Source organism: Eleginops maclovinus, chromosome 12 (genome assembly GCF_036324505.1).
Source record: "Eleginops maclovinus isolate JMC-PN-2008 ecotype Puerto Natales chromosome 12, JC_Emac_rtc_rv5, whole genome shotgun sequence".
Lineage (NCBI taxonomy): Eukaryota > Metazoa > Chordata > Actinopteri > Perciformes > Eleginopidae > Eleginops > Eleginops maclovinus.
In genome coordinates, this window is record NC_086360.1 from 9,534,674 (window position 1) to 9,554,899 (window position 20,226).

Here is a 20,226-nt window from a genome sequence, read left to right on the forward strand (position 1 = left end):
CTTCGTCTATGTAAGTTCATTAGGCTTCCGTGCAGAAGGATCGAACCCAACAGTAACACAAGGCACTGCTGAAGAGTCGACCCTGAGCACACAGTCGAACAAGTATTTATATGTATTAATACAAAGGATCAACAGTCTCCCAAATCAAAGCATATAACGGGACAATTAACAGTGTGCAGTAGAACAATTAACAGAGTGCAGACACATGAAGGATGAGTTTGTTGCCAACAGTACTTGTGCTAAGGGACTTTTCATGAAATAATGGCACATTCATGTCATATTACATTAGAAAATAAATTTACGACATAACGAGTTATACTTTTGCATACATCGTACGCCAGAGAAAATCAGTCATGCTATTTTCTGCATCGTCATTCAAATTTAAACAAAGGACAAATACGTCTTTGATATTACAAGTTCAACCAGCTGGCTCGTCTAGACAGAGGACAAATTCATTCTTGGAATCACAAGTTCGGCAAGAAGGGCAGGTTGGCATCAGAGTTCAACCAGAGGGCCACAATGTCATATACAATACCCTGGTATTACAAAGAGCAATCGTCTGATAAGTTTCAATTTTCCATCACATTAGACATGGCTCAATAATGGTGAGGTTTGGCCATTTTAAACCCTACTCCAGCTGTGCTCTAACAAATGGGAAATCCTTAAAATGTTCACTTTAAGTATTTCCTTTTTCATTAATTTTTCCATCTGGGTTACAAAGGCCATTCCAATTTCTCAAGTTTCAATTCTGCAAAGTAAATATTGAGATTATTATATTTGATTAGATTCCAGCAACATATTATGATTGATGTTGCAAGTTATTGATGCCTAAGATAGAACTAACCCAAAAATACCACACATATTGAGGAATAGGAACAAGTTAAGCATATATGTCCCTCCAGGGAAGTTATAATTAGATCTATTCAAAACCTTATGTAAGAGGAAAAAAAAGTAAATAAAATATCTGCCATTGCAAAGAAAAACTCCTGCATAGCATAAGCCATTGCCAGAATGAGTAACGGTTTTGTCATTCCCATAGGGTGAGGAAATAGGAAAAGTATTTCATTTATTTTGTCTCAACATTAATCAGTTGCCGAATGCCTCAAGGTGAACACTGGTAATCGAAAGGAAATAACTAACATTACATTCATCTTTTCATTGTGCTGCCCAGAAACCTTGAAGAAACAAAAATAGAAGAAAATAATACTCCGCAAGCTGAAACCAATGACCAGCGAGCCATTACGGTCACCTGATGATCAATGGAGGTCAGAAAAAGATGTTTCACAAGAACACAAGAATCAGAGTGAACAAAGAGGCACTTGACAGTTTCTACATGGTAGTGGAGCACCAAAACTGAGGAGCCAGATTTATCCCAGATTCCCCTGTGGTGTCAGTGACTCACAGCAACTTTATTACTCAACTGCAGGGTTCAGAAAGAGCTCTATTGCATCAGTCCGTAAAGGGCTCTTACTAAAGTTCTACATATCACCAGTGCCTTCCTGCACCCTGGGACAATCTCCCTCCTTGCAAAAGCTTAAAGACTTTCTATCTTAAAAATACATCTACATGCTGCTTCAAAGGACTGTGCCATGGTTTGACATGATTCTTAATATGACTTGAAACCCATGGCATGAGCCTAACCTGAGAAAATGTCTCAAAAATACCTTACATTTCTGTGAGCCCTTAGGGGAAGTTTTCCTAATTTGATCACATCTGGCAAACACAATGGGCAATTGAGCATGTTTTCCTGTCTATCAACAAGCACTAAAGCTAAGCCATTATTCTGCAGTTCCAGTGATAATCAAATGTATTTATGGAAGGGGGCTAATTAGAGTGCAAATAAAAAGTTTGTCTGGGGATTGTCGGATCTATAAGATATATAGCATATTTAGACCGATAAGCCAAACATTCACATGGGAGGACAATCAGGGAAACACTGAGCATTATATTACTAATAGCTTGATTCACCAATCAGTAGCATCAAGTGTTTTTGTCTGTAGCCAGTGGATATGGATGCCAATCTTCGCAAAGTAATTCCGTGAATCACTTCAAACCATTTAAATCTGCATGTAGTTTTTCCTTGTTTTTTTTCTTCTTCCAGCTCTCCTGGGCTTCTGACCACAACAGATCATTATCATTTTCCAATGAAGTGCTAAACACATTTGCACTATGCAAATAAGTTCGTCATCAAGGGGCCGTCTGTTTTCTTTGCCAATCACTATCAATTTGGACAGCCCAGGTTGCATGAAGCTGATCTATACATACAGAATAGCAAGCTCTGCAGTACGGTAATTTCTGTCAGTGCATATTGCAGCGTCAGATTACATTGTACTCAACAGGGACATTAGCAGTCACATCAGGCCACACTATGATTTCCCACGGAGAGCAAGTGATTAGAAGGACTGGTTCTCACAGCAGCTGCAGACAAATTTAGACATTTCTTATCCATTACTGATGAGCCTGTTTAGCCTCCATAGATGAAACTAGGGATCTGAGGTTATTAATGATTTATCCTTTTAATCTTTCAGTAAGGAAAGAGTTCAAATCTTATATTAGCGTTGTTCAACCACAGTAATTAACACAAACCATGCAGAAAACTATAACCAAAGTGAAATACAGAGTGATGAATAGCATTGTATTACTCTATACTCCCTCAAATATATTTAGCAAATCGTTACACCAAGCTTTGTCCCTCAGCCTCTAAGACACAAACTTTTCTTATATCAGCCAAAAGCTGAGAAAAGAGAGTAACAATGTAATAGTGTTGTAATGTCAAGACAAATAAAAGACTGATCGAGCTTTGTTGGTCAGGCAACAAACCATGAATGACTGTGTGAATACGGGAAGAGACAATAAGAATACTAATGTTTGACTGTTTGCAATCACAACAATGAAAGGTTAAAAATGTTGGTTCTTTGGGGCACATAAATATGAAGTATTTGAGTTACTATTCCTAGTTGAGGCGAGAGTTTTACCTCTCCACATTTTTGGGGATTGTTTCGACAGTTATTTCCTGACCTTTGGTACGCCCTTACAACCAGTTTCACGACATATTCGAAAGTAGTTTTTCTCTAATCCTGCTGACATATAGGAAAAAAGACAGAAAACATAAACATTTTTTATGAGGTGACAAATATTTCCCTAAAATCTTGTGACATAATGCCCATTTCAAACATAAACCTGAAACCCCGGACCAAATAAAACCCTCAATTGACTTGTGAAAATGACAAACAAAATGGCCCCAAATAGAAGCTTTTCCTTGTTGGATGGTCAATTTTAAATTTCATTTCTATTCACACAATACAACCAAAAAGACTTACAACCAACTAGACATTAAAAGTCTTCTTACTAAAACTGCATGTTAACGAACAAATTATAGTAGGACTCCACAAAGCCAAACATGAAAACAGCTCCTCATCACCACTGTCCGCTTTGAAATCAGCAATCACTGGAACAACATTCCTGTCCAGTCTAGGCTGCCACTCCCTCCCACTCTGCCCTTCCAACACGTTCACAACTCCGGAGATGAAGAGTAATCAACGGACTTTCAGGAAATCAAACAATGTTTATTTTCTGCCTGGAAAAGATGTCATTCAAGTTGACCCTAGGTCAAGGCAGTTTGCCTATGTGAGTGAAAACCTTGGGACCCATTTGATACCATCACGGCTGTGCTTGACGGGAGCAGACAGACTACGCGTTGCTGTTGTCTGGCCAGCTGCCAGAAATGTCCTTTTTTATTTCCTGTTATCATTGGTTACTCATTTGTGCAGCAAGGCAAACTAAAATTAAGTCTAATTAACTCTTTACTTTGACTCTTTAAGTTAATAACCAAGTCCTTTTGTTGCATTTCAACAAAATACTCCAGTTTTTACTTCCTGTTTGGTTAGAGACTCTCAACACAACAAACACAGATGTTTTTTGAGAGTTTGTAACACTTAAATATACTATTATATTTATGTTTGAACAATTTTTATTTTAACCTGATCCAGCAGAAATCTAAACGACCAAATAGACCTTCCTGACAGGTCAAAGAGCTAACAATCTTGACAAGCTGAAAAGTACATTTAGATTGTAGGCTAACAGCAAGCATCTCTTTAGCTGTAAGCTGTGATGTTAGCTGGCTTGCTGTAGCATATATGCTCACCAGGGATTTCAAGGGATATAGCATTTTGAGTCGACTTATTTACTCTTCTCCACTGGACCGAGGTTCAAATGGGAAGAAACATTGAAAAGAGGCACTTTTGTTAACTCTGCCAGTGGCTTCTCTGTTTCGATAGTCCAACCCGAACTGAGATTTGTCAACAATGTCCATTTATGGAGTCCATTACGGTTTTGCTGGTTTGCTGTTTCCTATTTTGAGCTTGAAAAGTTTAAAAGACAGCTGGTACTGAGTTAAGGAAACCTTAGACAAAGTAAGAGGCACACAACTAGCACAACTCGTGTGATTTTATGAATTCATTGTAGTGTGTTAACGACATTTAAATTGCTTTAAGGTCGAAAGGCCTGCAATAAGGTTGCGATCACAAATCAAACTGGCCTTTTAAAAGTCTCTGATCAAAAGTTTCTTAAAACATGAGCAACAGTGCTTGTTCATGAGGCACTGTAACTTTCCAGCTACCTAATGAGATGTAGGTGGAGAAAAGCCGAATCATTTACCCTTTACAAAGCTCTTAATTAAAAGCTTAAGGTCAAAGAAGGCAAAAGACTTCTTGAGCAGTTGTTAATACCTGAAATATAGGCAGCCTGGATCCCGTCATTTTGAGAGATGTGACACTCGGTCTGGCTCTAGCCATCAACCAGTCAGTTCTCTCTGCAGCGATGGATAATATCCTTAGACTGTAATATCCCACAACTGCGGAAACAGAGGCTCAACTTTGTGCTGCAGAGTTGTCAGGCTGTGGTGCTGCAGGAGGCATTCATACAAGGTAGCTACTGAAGGATTAGAGAGTGACTACAGATAAATGACTTTTACCATGTGTGCTTTCTCTACAAATTCAAAAAGTAAAGTACTTTAAATGAAACCCTAATATTATGACAGAAAACTCCTCTGATTTTGAAACAGAAAACTCAAAACCATGAGACCGCATCACTCCTTGTAACAGCCAGCACCTGGGAATATTTTCTCTTTGTGCTAAACCTCAGAATGCAGCAAAAGTTAATCAAGATGCAGTGAAAGTCCCTTTTTTTATAAGGCTGCTAGCGTTTGGTTGACCACTTGTGACAACTGTGAGGAGGTAAAATAATTGTGATTGAAATTAAGTTGACAGTGTTAGGCCACTGTCAACTTAGTGGCGAAGTCCATAGGGGGTTGGCCTGGGAACTGGAAGGTCACCAGTTCAAGTCCCCGAAAGACCTAGTGCCACCGTGGTGTCCCTGAGCAAGACACTGGTTACCTACACTGCTCCCCGGGCGCCGTACATAATGGCAGCCCACTGCTCCTAACACGGATGGGTCAAATGCAGAGACCGCATTTCGTTGTCCTAGTACTTGTACTCTGTGCAATGACAATAAAGTTGAATCTTTCATCTTTCTTTCTTTCAAATCAAATTTACACTTATGATGGGCAACAGTATTTAAGGGCCGACTTGTAATGTTTACGCAATAGAATACAATCCTAATGCTAACCCTCAGTTCATAAAAGTATTAAAATCTCCAAAACAATATATAATCATAATCAAAATCAGTATCAAGTAGGTTTACACATACGATGAAGGTGCGTTGATATATTTGGTGCATACAAAGACACAGAATGAAGAATACCTAGAAAAAAAAATAAAATAAAATAAAGTGTTTCTACAAAAACCAAAACAATTTAACAAATGGACAATATTTACATATGACAAGTACTATATACTGTAATTCAAGTGGAGAGCTGTTCCTATCGGCAGTGCACTCAAATCTTACAATTGTTGTAGTCATGAGCATAAAATGGATTGAGATGATTTGAAGGCTAAAAAAAAAATATCTGGCTTCAGACAACGGTGTATATTATTTGTGAAGAACAGTTAATCAGACCGTGTGTGACAAACAACTAAAAAGAGATGAAATGTGCCATTTGTAGCCCAGGCGACAACTTCTGGGACTGAAGTGTCGATGAGTGCCAATTCAGAAAGTACATTAAACTTGGGTTGCTGTCAAATACACTTCTTTGCTTACAGTAGGAAGGTTCCTAAGGGAGTGAAATGGTCCATAAGTATAGTTGGCAGCCATCATGAGAGCTGTTCGAATTCTGTTGATGATAGGAAAGAAGCTTCCATTGCATCTCTTTTAGCATGGGAGATACTGGACCATCCTTTATGAAAGGAAAGGAGATCAATTCCTGTCACTGTTGTTGCTTCTTCTTCTTCTTTTTTTTAACATCTTTATACCATTATTCACAAAATACAGTAAATACAAACATTTAATAAAATGTACATTCATATGCAATTATTTCCATCTCCGTTTCTAGATACCTGGCAATCACGCCACAATGGCTTATAGACATATGAGTTGTGTCACTGTTTTTTAATGTCATCTCAGTGCTATACATTTCCAACACTGCCGGCCAGATAGCAGTGTGTCATGTTTTTGTCTGTCTCTGCAATTGTCTTCGGAGGCATTATCATTCACGTCATGGTCATGGACCCCAGCCAAGAGCTTGATTGGATCAGGAGTCACCGAAGTTCCAGTTTTAATTGAATTGAAGCTGCTCTCTCCCCAGGAGTCTACCAGTCGCCCGTGGGTAGAAAATACTAAGCAGCCCATTAAGAATATGCATGAGATGGTTTGGGTGCATTAACTGGAGGCTTTAAAGAGGTTAACAACCAGTGAATATCAATACATTATATTTTGGGCTTTTACATGTTCGTGGTCAGAATACAAGTGGCTTGATTTAAGACTCATTAAGACAATACAAACCAATCATTCATATTTGGAAACTATACAGCCTGAATAGATACTTCAGGAAAATATGAAAAAATAAATGCGGCTCCATGAGATAAAGTTGTGCCCTGTTCTGAAAATAAACCTTAATCTTTGTATCTTTATCATCTCCTGATATGCTGGGTTCTCATGAATAATTCAAGTGTTACCATGCTGGGTAATACTTATACGGTTGTTTTTTTGGCATCATTCTCCTGCCATGGTTTCGCTCAACTGTTTGTCACTTTGGAGGCATCTTAATCATTCAGCTTATTAAACAGTTAAAACATGTTTCCCATAAGCGCCTGTGGAGAATTCTCAGAAGCTCTTGGCTTCTGCTTTTGCTTTTGCTTGTGCTGCCCCCGACAAAAACACACCAGATTATGCAGAATAATTGATTTCATATCAGAGTACTTTTTGGGGAGTAATGAGTCATTTCTCCAAATATTATTCAAAAATGTATTTTTTTGTGCGTATTTGCACACCTCACCAAACAATTAGCATAACTGCTCATATCTTCCTGGAATCATACAGACCAAAACGCTTTAATACTTTCGTTAGAACACACTTTAAAAGGATATCAGAGCTCCGCCTGAATCAAACGGTTGGCAGGCATGCGGCTGCTTCATCACAGCTTGGAATTGGAACTCTGTTTAATATTAGGGCCCAAATGAGCCTTCATATTATTATTCATAGTGATTTAGTCATCAAAATGTCTTTTAAGAACAAAGAAAGATTTAATCAAAAGCCACGAATGGAAGGAGATTTAGAATTCTAACGTGATACAGAACATAGCATATGAGATGGAGAATTTAGGGTTACAATGAGATGAAAAAGGACATCAAAAATATGTTTGACCTTTTAAACAAGTTTTCCATAACATACATTTAATGCGGATTCCACACATATTGACATTTACAAATGTGAGGCCATACCAGTTTATCTAAACATCAACACTTTGGATGTTTTTTGTTGAGCCTAACCCTAATCCTTTCTTCAAAACATTACATCTTTGAGTGTATGAATGAAGAAATACAATACAACTGGATGGGTTGAACAGAACATCATTTTTTTAACCAAAATGGAAACCAATCTCACTCTATGTTTGGCTGCTTCTATGTACTAAGCAAGCCAGGATTCTTGCCTGAAAACATAATCCCTTCATTCATCCAGCCATAGGCGCCGATTTATGTTTCTGCCGGTGGGTGCTCTAAAAAGTTTAAAGCACGACCCTCGACAATCTCCGTGTGTGCGGTTAAATCTCCGTGGGTGCTCGGCAATCTCCGTGGGTGCTCGGGCCCCGAAGCACCCACGGTATCGGCGCCTATGCATCCAGCTCTAGAAATTGTATACTATGATATAATAAAATGTAACTACCCAATAAAAGATATCCATCTGCTTGTCAAACCACTTGTCCTTTGTGGATGCTACAAGTAGGAGTTATTACAGTAACACTTAATGAGTGCGCAACAAGGTCCATTTTCAAGAGGACAGCCAAATCCAAGAGTAGTGGTCAAGGACACTGAACACAGACAATCTGCTAGATGCTTTAGCTGCGTTGGATAATGAATAGAGCATGTGACCCTGCAGTAAAAGGACAATTAAGAAACTGTGTTCAACCAAAAAAAAGTGGCAGAAGAGAATCACAATAAACCAAATATCCATATTAAATACGTAGATTCACTTTTGGTCAGATACAAGTATGCCATTTGCCATGGTGACTGGCTGCACAACTGATGAATGAAAAGCAAAATGTTGCCTAAAATTCTGTGAACAAGCCTTTCATCTAAAGAAACCTGGGCTATTGTCTCTTTTGGCTTCCTTAGTCATGAAATGATCCTAGACTGAGCCACGTTGGTAAACACAAACATGCTGTGGTGGATTCCCTAACATCACATGGAATGATTTCTGGAGTTAAAACTGTAGAAGTATCTTTGTCACATATGGAGTGGCAGTTGAAATAATTTGTTGACATCAATAATTCAATGTTTATTAGACAACAACCAACCTGACCCAAGGTAAATGAACAGATGACAAATACAGTGTATATCCCCCCTGAGCAGTTAAGCAGTGTACAGTATCAAGACTCAGGGTTTGTCTTCCTGTCAAAAGGTAGGGGTCAACCCTCTCTCTGAAGGACACTTCAGCCTGACAGTTGATGGATCTACACTAACCTTGGCTGTTGCAAGGACAAGTACATGAACCATCTTTCTTTCATCAACTACAAATATATCATAAGCCCAGCATCAAGCAGGTACTCTCAATTAAACTGAAGCCTGCTTATGACAGGCTAGACAAGATTGACATGTTTTGGATTTTTCTTGTATAGTTTTCCATATTCCAAAATACTTCATGGCAAGACAACAGGGTCTTATGGTTGATTGTTTTCACTACACGTTTTCTTTTTTTTTCTTAAATCTACAACCTCATGACATCTCCCCTCCTATATTCTTCATGAAGGTTTGCTAACTATCACTTCATACTGTAAATACCCTCTTGTTATGTCTCTCTACTGTGATGGAAACTTCTGAAGCAATGGAAACAAAAGGTTTTAACCAGTTCAGAGTGAACGATCAACATTCCTCATCAGCGAGACCAGACAAATATAGATCCTAAATCTGACTAAAGCTGTAGCACATGGGAAAAGAATGTACGCCAGGGAACCTATGTTCCAGATAAGAAGGGCTTCTAGACGTCCCTGAACAATAACTATCTCAGGTCAGTTTGTGTACTCAGTCATAGACTGGCATCAACAATGCGCCCAAGCTGCCCATCCTTAAGGGAGATTACAGCACCCCAAGACCGAAAGACCTATGCCTTGGGAACGCAGACAGAGGAAGGAGAAAACGATGAACTATGTCAAAGTTGAACTGCCTAAGCCAAAACATTCCCTAACATCTACCACATGGATACAATATATGTTTGATTTCTCCCTCCATTTTTCTGTATGTGTTTTCCTTATTCAAATAGAGAGAGATTGCTGATCAGTCTGTAAAGCCCCTTGAGCCCAATTTGTTATTTCCCAGATATATGAAAAAGATCAACTGACATTTAACAACCTTTTTTTACCTTTGGGAACATCATATGTTCACCAAAGTAAAGGGACCTCCGACTTCAAATAAGATTGATTCCTCTTCAAATGATGATATATTAAAATTGGATTTTGTATCATGCATGTTGTTTATAATGTTATTATAATAAGATATCTCCTTTTGCATATGTCCCCTTATTACAGATGAATGCAAATCATTAAAATTGTGTCCTTTGAGGTCAATATTGATGGAGAGTCTGGAATTTGCCAGATAAAAAAAAAGAAAAGAAAAGTATACATCAGAGATGGAGTAATGTCCTGCTGATTTTATGACATATACTTTACACTGCAGTAGTAACCAAGACTGAGCTTTTAAAAAACAATAAAGAGCTCATTCAAGGAAAATCCAAATGGCTCTATTCAAACCCCTCTCAAATTATAGCAAAATTAAAAAGAAAACACTCATGAGCTGAATATACATAACTGCTTTAATATCATTTGCTCTGAATGCAGTTTATTCTCCAGTTTCATCAGGCTTTGCAGATTTAATACTGTCGCTCCTTGATAAAATATTCATCTGTACACTATGGTGAGACCATTTAAACCAATGGGAGAAGTAAATTGCCCTGCCATTCCCCCTCACCAGGTAATCAGACCCAAATTGAAAATATCCAGCCACCAATTTCAGTCTGACTATCAATATTCCCTGCCTGCCAGTATAATGTCACATTTTGTATGGAGCCTGCTGGCTGTAAAGGTGGAGTTAATATAAGTGGCTTAGAAATGAGATCTGAATTTCATTGCCCAATATCATTTAGAGTCAATAATTGGGCAATATGTATTCTGTTGCCCTAAAAGGAACTTCCTCACATTCGGATCTTAGTGGGGAAGCAGTTGGGTCATAGGGATGGCATCAAATAATGGAGCCGTACATGTGTTCCCATTAAATATCATGTTGCCATTTCTTTGCAGGTGCTAGGTCTTTTTCTATCAGCTGTATCTGGGGAAATGAGTAAGAAAGATTGAACAATATCCCAGGGGATTTAACGGTAGGCTCGCAGCTTGACACTTCCTGCAAGCCTGCATAACCCAGGCTCACAGGATGTTCTTGGAAGTATTTTCCATCAGTTGCTAATGGAAACAGGTTATGGGGGGAATAGCAGGGGGCTTAAAAGGTGGGTCAGTTGTGGATGTGTGGAGTTTAATGAGTTTCTTTGCTCGAGTATCAGATTCAGTTTAAGGGACCGGTTCACCCAAATTACAAGAACCCTTTTTCTCACCTTGAGTTTCTTTACAAAATCATGATGATGATACAAAGCAAAGAACTCACAGCTTCATAATCTGTTTTTTATTTTTAATCTGACTCCACTACTTTGCATAACTCTCAATGTATGTATTTATGTCTGTGTTAATAGTTAATTTAGTAGTAGATTACTCTATTATCGTGTATTCTAATTTATTCTAACTTATTATGTTTATTCATATTTTCTGTACGTTTATTTTGTGGACTCTATAGATATATACAGTGGTATGCAAAAGTTTGGGCACCCCTTAGGAAAACCACTGCATCAGTTTGTCACTTGCTGAGCTTTTGAAGCAGCAACTTCATTTTAACATATGTTATACCTTATGGTAACAGAAACATCTCAGTAGTGAAATAACTTTTATTGGTCAAACAGAAACATGTTTATGTGCATTCAAACACAAATAGGCATGTGCATAAATTTGGGCACCCCTAAGAAATAATTCCATTAATATTTAGTATTGCCTCCTTTTGCTGCAATAACGGCCTGTAGACGCCTTCTGTAGCCACAGACAAGTCCCTTAAGCCTGGCAGGTGGTATTTTGGCCCATTCTTCCACACAAAACGTCTCCAGTTCAGTCAGGTTTCTTGGCCTCCGTGCATGGACAGCCTTCTTCAAATAAATCCATACATTTTCAATGATGTTAAGGTCTGGGGACTGGGATGGCCATTCCAGAACATTGTACCTGTGCTTCTGCATGAATTCCTTGGTGGATTTTGATCGGTGCTTAGGATCATTGTCCTGCTGAAAAATCCAACCCCGGCGTAGCTTCAACTTTGTGACTGACTCTAGAACATTCTTGTCAAGAATCTCCTGGTACTGTAAGGAATTCATGTGGCCCTCAACTTTAACAAGTTTTCCAGTACCTGTGCTAGCCACACAGCCCCATAACATGATAGATCCTCCACCAAATTTTACAGTGGGCAACAAGTTCTTTTCATTGAATGCAGTGTGTTTTTTTCGCCATGCATACCTGTTCATGTTATGACCAAATAACTCAATCTTGGTCTCATCTGACCACAGTATTTTGTTCCAAAATGCTTCTGGCTTGTCCAGATGTGCTTTTGCATACCTCATGCGACTCTTCTTGTGATTAACACTCAGGAAAGGCTTTTTGCACATCACCCTTCCAATGAGCTCTTCCTGGTGCAAAGTACGCTGGATTGTGGAACGGTGAACAACTACACCATCAGCAGCCAGATGTTGTTGTAGTTCTCTGGAGGTGGTCTGTGGCTTCTCTGTGACCATTTTCACCATCCTTCGCCTGTGCCTTTCCCCTATTTTTGTCGGCCTACCACATCTTTCCTTCACACGGACTGTTCCTGTGGCCTTCCATTTCACAACTACGTTTCTGACTGTGGAGACAGACAGTTTAAACCTGTCAGATAATTTTTTGTACCCTTCTCCTAATTTATAATGTTGGATTATCTTAGCTTTCAGGTCAGTGGAGAGTTGTTTTGAGGTCCCCATCTTGCCACTCCCTAAGAAAGAACCTAGGCCAGGCACAGCCAGCTATTACCTATGTTAAATAGCCTTTTTCATGATTGGTTCCACCTGTCTTTGTAATTGAAGGTCTAATGAGCTAATCAAAGCAATTTTGTGCAGCAACCTGTCAGCTATAAATCCGTACAGGTGTTGAAATGAATGCTATTTATAAGGGTGCCCAAACTTTTGCACATCCCATTTTTTGCATTTTATTTTATTATAATAAAACTATGTAATGCTACCCTAAGAATTTTGGTCTGGAAAACACTAAAACGTCTACATCTTTGTAGGAAAACAAATGTTGTTGCTGTGATCTTCTATTATAAAGGAAAAGCAAATTGTCATGAAATCTCAGAGGGGTGCCCAAACTTTTGCATACCACTGTAAGTATATATACATACATCTGTATTTCCATTTTGTTTATTTTATTTTTATTTCATGTGCAAATTCCTTTTTTTCATGCTGCTGTAACAATCCCTGTAATTTCCCAATGTGGGGTCAATACACTACATCCAATATAATCCAAAAATGTTTATGATAACAATGGTGGTCTATGGCAGAGATAAATAAGGTATTCCCTGACTGAATCTGTACGACAATAGAATTTGAAGGTTCAAGTTTATTGTTCCCACCTGGGATTAACAGAACGGGAGCATTTCCTGGCTTTTGGCAGGGCTGGCAAACTCTCCACCACAAAGGATTACTGAAATAAGGAATTGAGGATGTGGCTGTGATGTCTTTGATATGTGTACCTGCTGGTGCTCAGAACAGCATTGTGTAGTCATATTTATGAATGACTTTAAGCTGCACCCAATCATAATTGAGGTGATTACAGTCTTACTGAAGCCTGTCTGACGAAATGCTGTCGAATGCATTGTGGAAACGACGCAAACAAGAAGACTTAATCAGAAGTTGCAGGAGCACATTTTCAAAGGATGCTAAAATGGCATGAAGGAAACAATATGTTTAGGGAGATAAAGAACATCATGTCTCCAGAATATCGAAGGCTATTATTCAAACACTCAAGCCAAGAAAGGCAATTTCATGAAGTGAAAAGCATTAAGGGCTTCTTCAGATGTGACCACTGTCTCTCCAGGGAGAATTCCTACTCTGTTTTTCACAACCAGCTGGCTAATCTTCCTCTAACAATAGAGTTCATATGTAAAACCGGACACAGATAAAGATGAATGGGTCAGCATCATGGTGAATGTACAGTACTCTAGAGAGTGGAAAAGCCGAAACTGAAAGCAATGCAGAACACATGTCGGACTAGTGTCAAATTGAAATAGCATGATATACGTATATACATTTCCTTTTGGATATTTAAGGTCTAAAGCAGGTCTATTTTTTTCAGTCTTCTATTTTCACACTACAATGACAATTTTCACAACAACTAATACCTATTGGTTTGTACGATAAATAGGTAGCATGCACCCACACACTGATAGAATGCTTTGTTTGACTGCTCAGCATATAAACTTTGAGTGTTGCTGGGTAAAAGGAAACTGAATATTTAAGCTATAGAAATAAAATAAAAAACTCAATCACTCGATTTTACTGCACTCTAATTTCACATCGCTACAGCAATGGTATCATTTAAAAAAAATCTTAGGATGATTGAAACAGCTACTAATTTTAGCCATTTCATTTGTGCTAAATTGATGTGGAGATACCCTGGTACCCTGAACCCAAGCATTAGAGAGAAGAGAAGAGAAGAGAAAGAACCCTTAATTGTCCCACAGAGGGAAAATTGACATTCTGCCTTGCTCAGGGACACCTCGGTAGCACTTGGTCTTTCAGGTAATTGAACCGGTGACCTTCCGGTTCCTTTGCCACCACTGTACCATTACAACATCTGTTGTAAAAGAGACCAAATATAAAAGAATGATCCTCGTAACATATAAAGCAAATCAATACGTGACAATAAGATTAATTGGGACATCTTGGCATAATTACTGCCAACTAATTAGATTTTGGAAGAATATTGGTCTACCTGAATCCTGCCGCTTTGAGAGTTTGTGTTTTACACAAGGTGTGTCTGCATGTGTCTGTTTTCTCTTTGGCTTTACTGAAGAGTAGAAACACGTTCAAAGTGACTTTTCGGTTCTTGTTTAAACATCTGACATTATATTCTTTCCTGCTCTGTGCTGCTAATCAGAGTCTATGAAGTGTAAAGTAATCTTGAAAACATCATGTGATTAAAAGCAGTACTCTATCAATGGTGGAGAAGCTTAACTTCAGTAAGACCTCTAATCATTTATCCAACCCTGGTAAATGCTTTGCATGCTTGTTTTATAATAGTGATTCTTAGTGCTAGAGCCTGCACATAAGTGTTCTGAGGTGGCAACAAGGGAACTGTTAACCACTGAGAGAATTAAGAGTCAGGCATCTCAGGTACAAACAGATAACAAACAAACTGCCACTCAAAACCGCCCTCTATATAAACTTGGAAGAGCTAATGAGAGACAAGATGCAGCTGGGCACACAGGTGAGCAAAATCAGGCGATTAACTCAGGAAGCAACTTCAAATAAAAGGAAAACAAATGGTGGGGAGAACCTTGAACATTAAAGTTAATTATTTGTACATTGTTATTTTACACTATGAAACAAAACCTCATGAATGACACTGATATAATTCTATATAAGTCATTATTAAATTAACTGTTGAACAATGTGTGCATGAATACATGTGTCTTAATGGACATGTGTAGAGATTTAGCACATATTTACACATAGGTGTATGTGTAGTTTGTGGATAGTGTATTTGCATGTTTTTTTCATAGAAGTCTCAAGCATGTGCTGGCCAAGGAAATAGGACATCCAAACAGTACAGCTAAAAGCACCAAACCAAGCTGCATGGGTGGCAATCTATTTTAACTGGAAAAAGTTATCCAAGTAAAATCCAAGAGCATTCTTTCAGGTTAAAGGGTAATTTGATCATGTAATTAAAAGCCTTGAAACAAAGTGTTCAGGTTTTCTTAGGATAATCAATAGATGGATACTGTTTATATAAAAAAATGTTGCACACATTTCTTTTTTTGCAGAAATGTGTGGCCTCATGGTTAGAATTTGAGCACCCAGTTCCACATAAAGTGATAAGCTTTTTTCCATTTTTTGTTCTCCATGGACAGTGCAGCAGCCACTGCTGTTTGTTGTTTCCTGAATATAAAGTAGAGCAGAATCATGCACAGAAAGAGTGTTTCTCACATGACCAGCTTGGTGACTACTTAGTACAACACACTAAATCATTTCTCACCAGCAAAGTAATAATAGAGCATCAGATACTGGCTGTAAGCTTCTTGTGAAAATAAGTGTGACATCTGTAGTGTCTACATGTTAAAACAAAGGAATAGAGGTGTAGAGAACAAAACATGAATTCTGTGTTGACACGGCTCGGAGTTATAGATTTTCAAATAATACTTCATCATATTCCAGTGTGGACAGGCATAACCTTTATTCTACTGCCAGAGGGTTCCTGATCAGGACACGTGTAGCATGATAATCTGTTCTCATTGGACTTTGCAGCACTGTCAGATGCCCCCCATCTCTTCTTTCGGTCGCTGTCTGCCACTGTGTGGACATAAATATTTAACACAATTCTGCTGCAGTCAGGCTTAAACCTTCCTTTTACAAGCCTTATGACATGTGATTCCGGCACCCCAGTTATGAAACTGTAATGTTAAGACTGTAAAATGTGGGGACGACTGAGATATAAATTGAAAGAGCTCACGTTGTAAATAACAGGTTGCATCATACTTTGGAAAAAAAGATCTTTTCAGATAGTTATAAAATATATTTTAATATACCTTGGTAAAAACAAAACAGTTTTACAAACTCTCCAGCCTCCATTATCATCAAAGAAGAGAGACAAATGAAACCACTGTTCGATAAGAGCAACTCCTGCCATTATTCTGCCATTTTTGTGGTTTGATGATATATTTTGGTGTATTTTTATTATCACTCCATGACACTGACATTTAAAGTGGGGGAAAAAAATGTTTTATGTCCTTTTAAAACTTCAACAGTAAAACTAAGGACTGTTTTTAACTCAAATTGCACAGCTTTTTCTAGAGCTGCACTTTAAACCGCGGATCAAATGTCACACAGAAAGACATGGCACATATACACATCTGAGCTAACAGCGGCCTCATAAAACCAGAATGCCATGGTGTCACAATGCGTACAGAAAGACACAAAAACTATTTTTGATATTGGTTTTTATTCAACTTGATTCTGGATTCAACACATAGGGGAACAAATACTCGGATCTTTTCTGGTCCACTCGAACTTGGTTTTGCAGATTGAAAGCAGTTAAGTGAAGATAATATTAGAGTTTTTTTTCATTTGAAAGTTATTTCAACTGAAACGCAAACAAAACTGTGTACACAAAAAAGGCAAACCTAAGACACACCTAAACATTTTTCATGCTAAACTTGTCAACAAAAAAAAACCACTTTTTTCCAAAGATTTCTCAATTCTCAGTTACTCGAAAAGATTTCAAGTTAAAGTCAAAGAAAAAAATAATAAAACATCTTTTTTTTTACGTGAATATCATTGGTAGTCCTAGAACATGTGCTTTTTATTTCATAGAATTTCTGAAAAAATGTAATGTGGATAAAATCACAAAGGGTATCTTTAGATTTTTCAATAAATCACATACACATTACTGTTCACAATGGCAAATAACAGGCGTATTCTTTGACAGATGGAGAGAGGCATTCTGGGAAAAAAGTACATTCAATAGTTTAAGTGAGTTAGTAAACAATACTGTAAATTAGAATGATTACAATTCAAAACATCTTAAAACGTTTTTAAAGATTCATTGATGTACCACTAAAGAGTTTTACTTTAGTGGTACATATCACATGTGGGTGAGATGGGCAGCACACTGCGGTGGTAGGGCGGCCCGTAGATGGGGCTCATCCTTTCATGGTTGAAGCTCTCCACCTTTCCAATCTGTCGCAGATAGAAGAGCAGAGTGAGCTTTCGGGTCATGGTACGGAGCGCCAGGAAGGAGGCCAGGATCTGGGCGAGGAGGAAGAGGAGGTAGAGGGAGTGGACAGCTCTCTCCAGAGGCAGGATGATAATTCCTTCATCGGTCAGGAAGAACAGCAGCACTGGCAGCTGGAACATAAAAGAGAGTATCCAGAAGGCGGCCAACTCTGGCACCTGATGACAGGGAGGGAGGAGGAAAGACAGGATTTGTGTTGGTGGATGGAGGCGATGCAGAGATAGAGAAGTCAGGCATCAAATGCTTCAGTTGCAACCACATAAGACTACACACACACACACACACACACACACACACACACACACACACACACACACACACACACACACACACACACACACACACACACACACACACACACACACACACACACACACACACACACACACACACAACTCAATAGGCAGCAGTGGCTGAGAGCTGATGTGTTTACACACATAGGGAGAATACTTAAGCAGCCACTTCCTCCAAATGTTTTATTCAGGATACAGGTCTATGATAAAAGAGCTGTGCATTATGATACAGAGAGGATGTTGCTTTGAATTACCTTTTCTTTAAGGTTGCCAATGTAGCCCAGATAGAGTCGGACCACTTCAACGACTGTGACTAGGATCACCCCGGTTATGAGTAGAGCCTGGTAGTACCCGGGAAGATAGTAGAACTGGAAATAAAGCAGAGCTGCACTGTCAGGAAGATGTGAAAACACCTTTTTTACTTGAGGTTCAAGGATGTCAAACAAAGCAATATTCAGTCGGCAAACAGTTCTAAAAACATGTATACTTATGAAATGATTGTATTTTCCAATGTGGCTTTACAAAAAAAATGGATATAGTAGAGTGACAAGTGGTGCAGTCTTTTGTAGTTGTTTAAAGACATATAGGTACTTTCACTTTGTCAGTTTCCTGGTTTGATCTGACTCGGGTTGCTGTAAAAAAAAAAATGCCACTGGATGGCACCAATGTTTTTCAATTTTACACAGTGGATATAATAAATACTTTAAATTTAAAACCAATTCTGCCACTTTTAAACATATCCTCAGTATTTGTGTTCTTGAATTATGCTTTTGCATGAATATGTGTCTTTAGGTGCCAACAGGAATGCTCTTAATAATGAGAAAAACACGTATTTTGAGTTTACTTTGTTTCATCAAATCTGTCCAATTAAAAATGCCATTTTAATATTTAATCAGTACCACTATAGCTATTGAAGTTATCCACAATTGCATTTTCTCTACTTAGAATAAATAGTAAACAAGTAGCAATTTTAATTAGATACAGTATATATTAAATTCAATGCCTGGTTTCAGTTCTATTCAGAGGACGTACTGAATCTAAAAGCAAACAATACATCTAAGGATCAAAAAAACGAAATGTTACAGATTGAGAAAAATGTTTAATCTAAATGTATTAATTAATTAATAATTACTGTAGTATTGCTTCCCAACCACCCAACTTACCTTTACTTCTAGCATAAAAACAGCAGAAAACCACCAACAGGGAAAATAAAACAGGTTGAAGTACAGCAGCATCTGCAGGGGGAGGTGAGAGACCAGCTCGTTGACCACTGCATGATGAATAACAACAGGATGTGTATATGCAATGTCATTACATCCACAATTTGTTTGATGAAACAATATATTAAAGCACACCGTTGCATGGAATGTTCCACAGTTTAGATTGCAGGGTTAAGCTTTGTCTGTGTATTGCAGACAACATGAACATATAGAACAAACATAGCTGTACAGAAGGTAGACAAAATTATGTTTAAAGTGAAAAGCACTGAATAAATTGACCAGGGGTTTAATGCCAGTAAGCAGCATGTGTCAGCTGTAGATCAAAAAAGTCCAAAATATGCACTGAAAACCGCAGGACTATCATTTAAACACAGAATCTTACGTCAACAAAAAAGTCCCTAAAATGATGACAAAATGATAATAAGACATCGATATTGGTGAAAAAAAACAGGATTTTACTCAATACTAAACCAGTTAAAGTTCTTCTTTTGTGTAGTGTTCAAAATATTGTTTCTATCCCACACAGTAACGTGGCATCAGATCCATATTTTCCATACATTTCATACCTATAATGTGTTGTAATGTATTCTAAAATGAAGTGGTATATTTCACAGCAGAACAGTTTGTAGAAGCAATAACCCACCCGAAGCATCCTCCTGCTCCCTGGAGTAGTCGCTGTCTGCTGTCCTGTTGTTAGTGAACACCGAGCCTCCCATATAGGCCAGACCCATCTGCAGGGTCTCGGGAACAGGTGAGTAAAACACAGGCATTGTGGGTAGAACTGGGAACCATGACAGAGTCAAGAAATCAGGAAGAAGCAAATCAGTCCAAAACTGTGTTTGTTTTTGCAGTGTCGACTGCCAATCCTTGTTGTCTTAAGTCACACACAGTACACAAAAGCAAGAAGGCACAAATACAAATGGACACACACACAGACGCATGCTGGCAGACTCCACTGCTAATCAGATTACAGCGGGGGAGG

The 20,226-nt window shown here is 38.3% G+C and overlaps 1 protein-coding gene across 1 annotated transcript; it reads right to left on the reverse strand.

The window, feature by feature from the left end:
- Positions 1–16,959: 16,959 nt before the first annotated feature.
- Positions 16,960–20,160, reverse strand: zgc:112294 (transmembrane protein 17A). The gene is made up of 4 exons (XM_063898059.1): positions 19,888–20,160; positions 19,188–19,294; positions 18,279–18,392; positions 16,960–17,889 (listed from the first exon to the last, which is right to left on the reverse strand). The coding sequence occupies exons 1-4, from the start codon at positions 20,012–20,014 to the stop codon at positions 17,569–17,571; spliced, it is 669 nt and encodes a 222-aa protein (XP_063754129.1). The 5' UTR covers positions 20,015–20,160; the 3' UTR covers positions 16,960–17,568.
- Between the last annotated feature and the right edge of the window lie 66 nt (positions 20,161–20,226).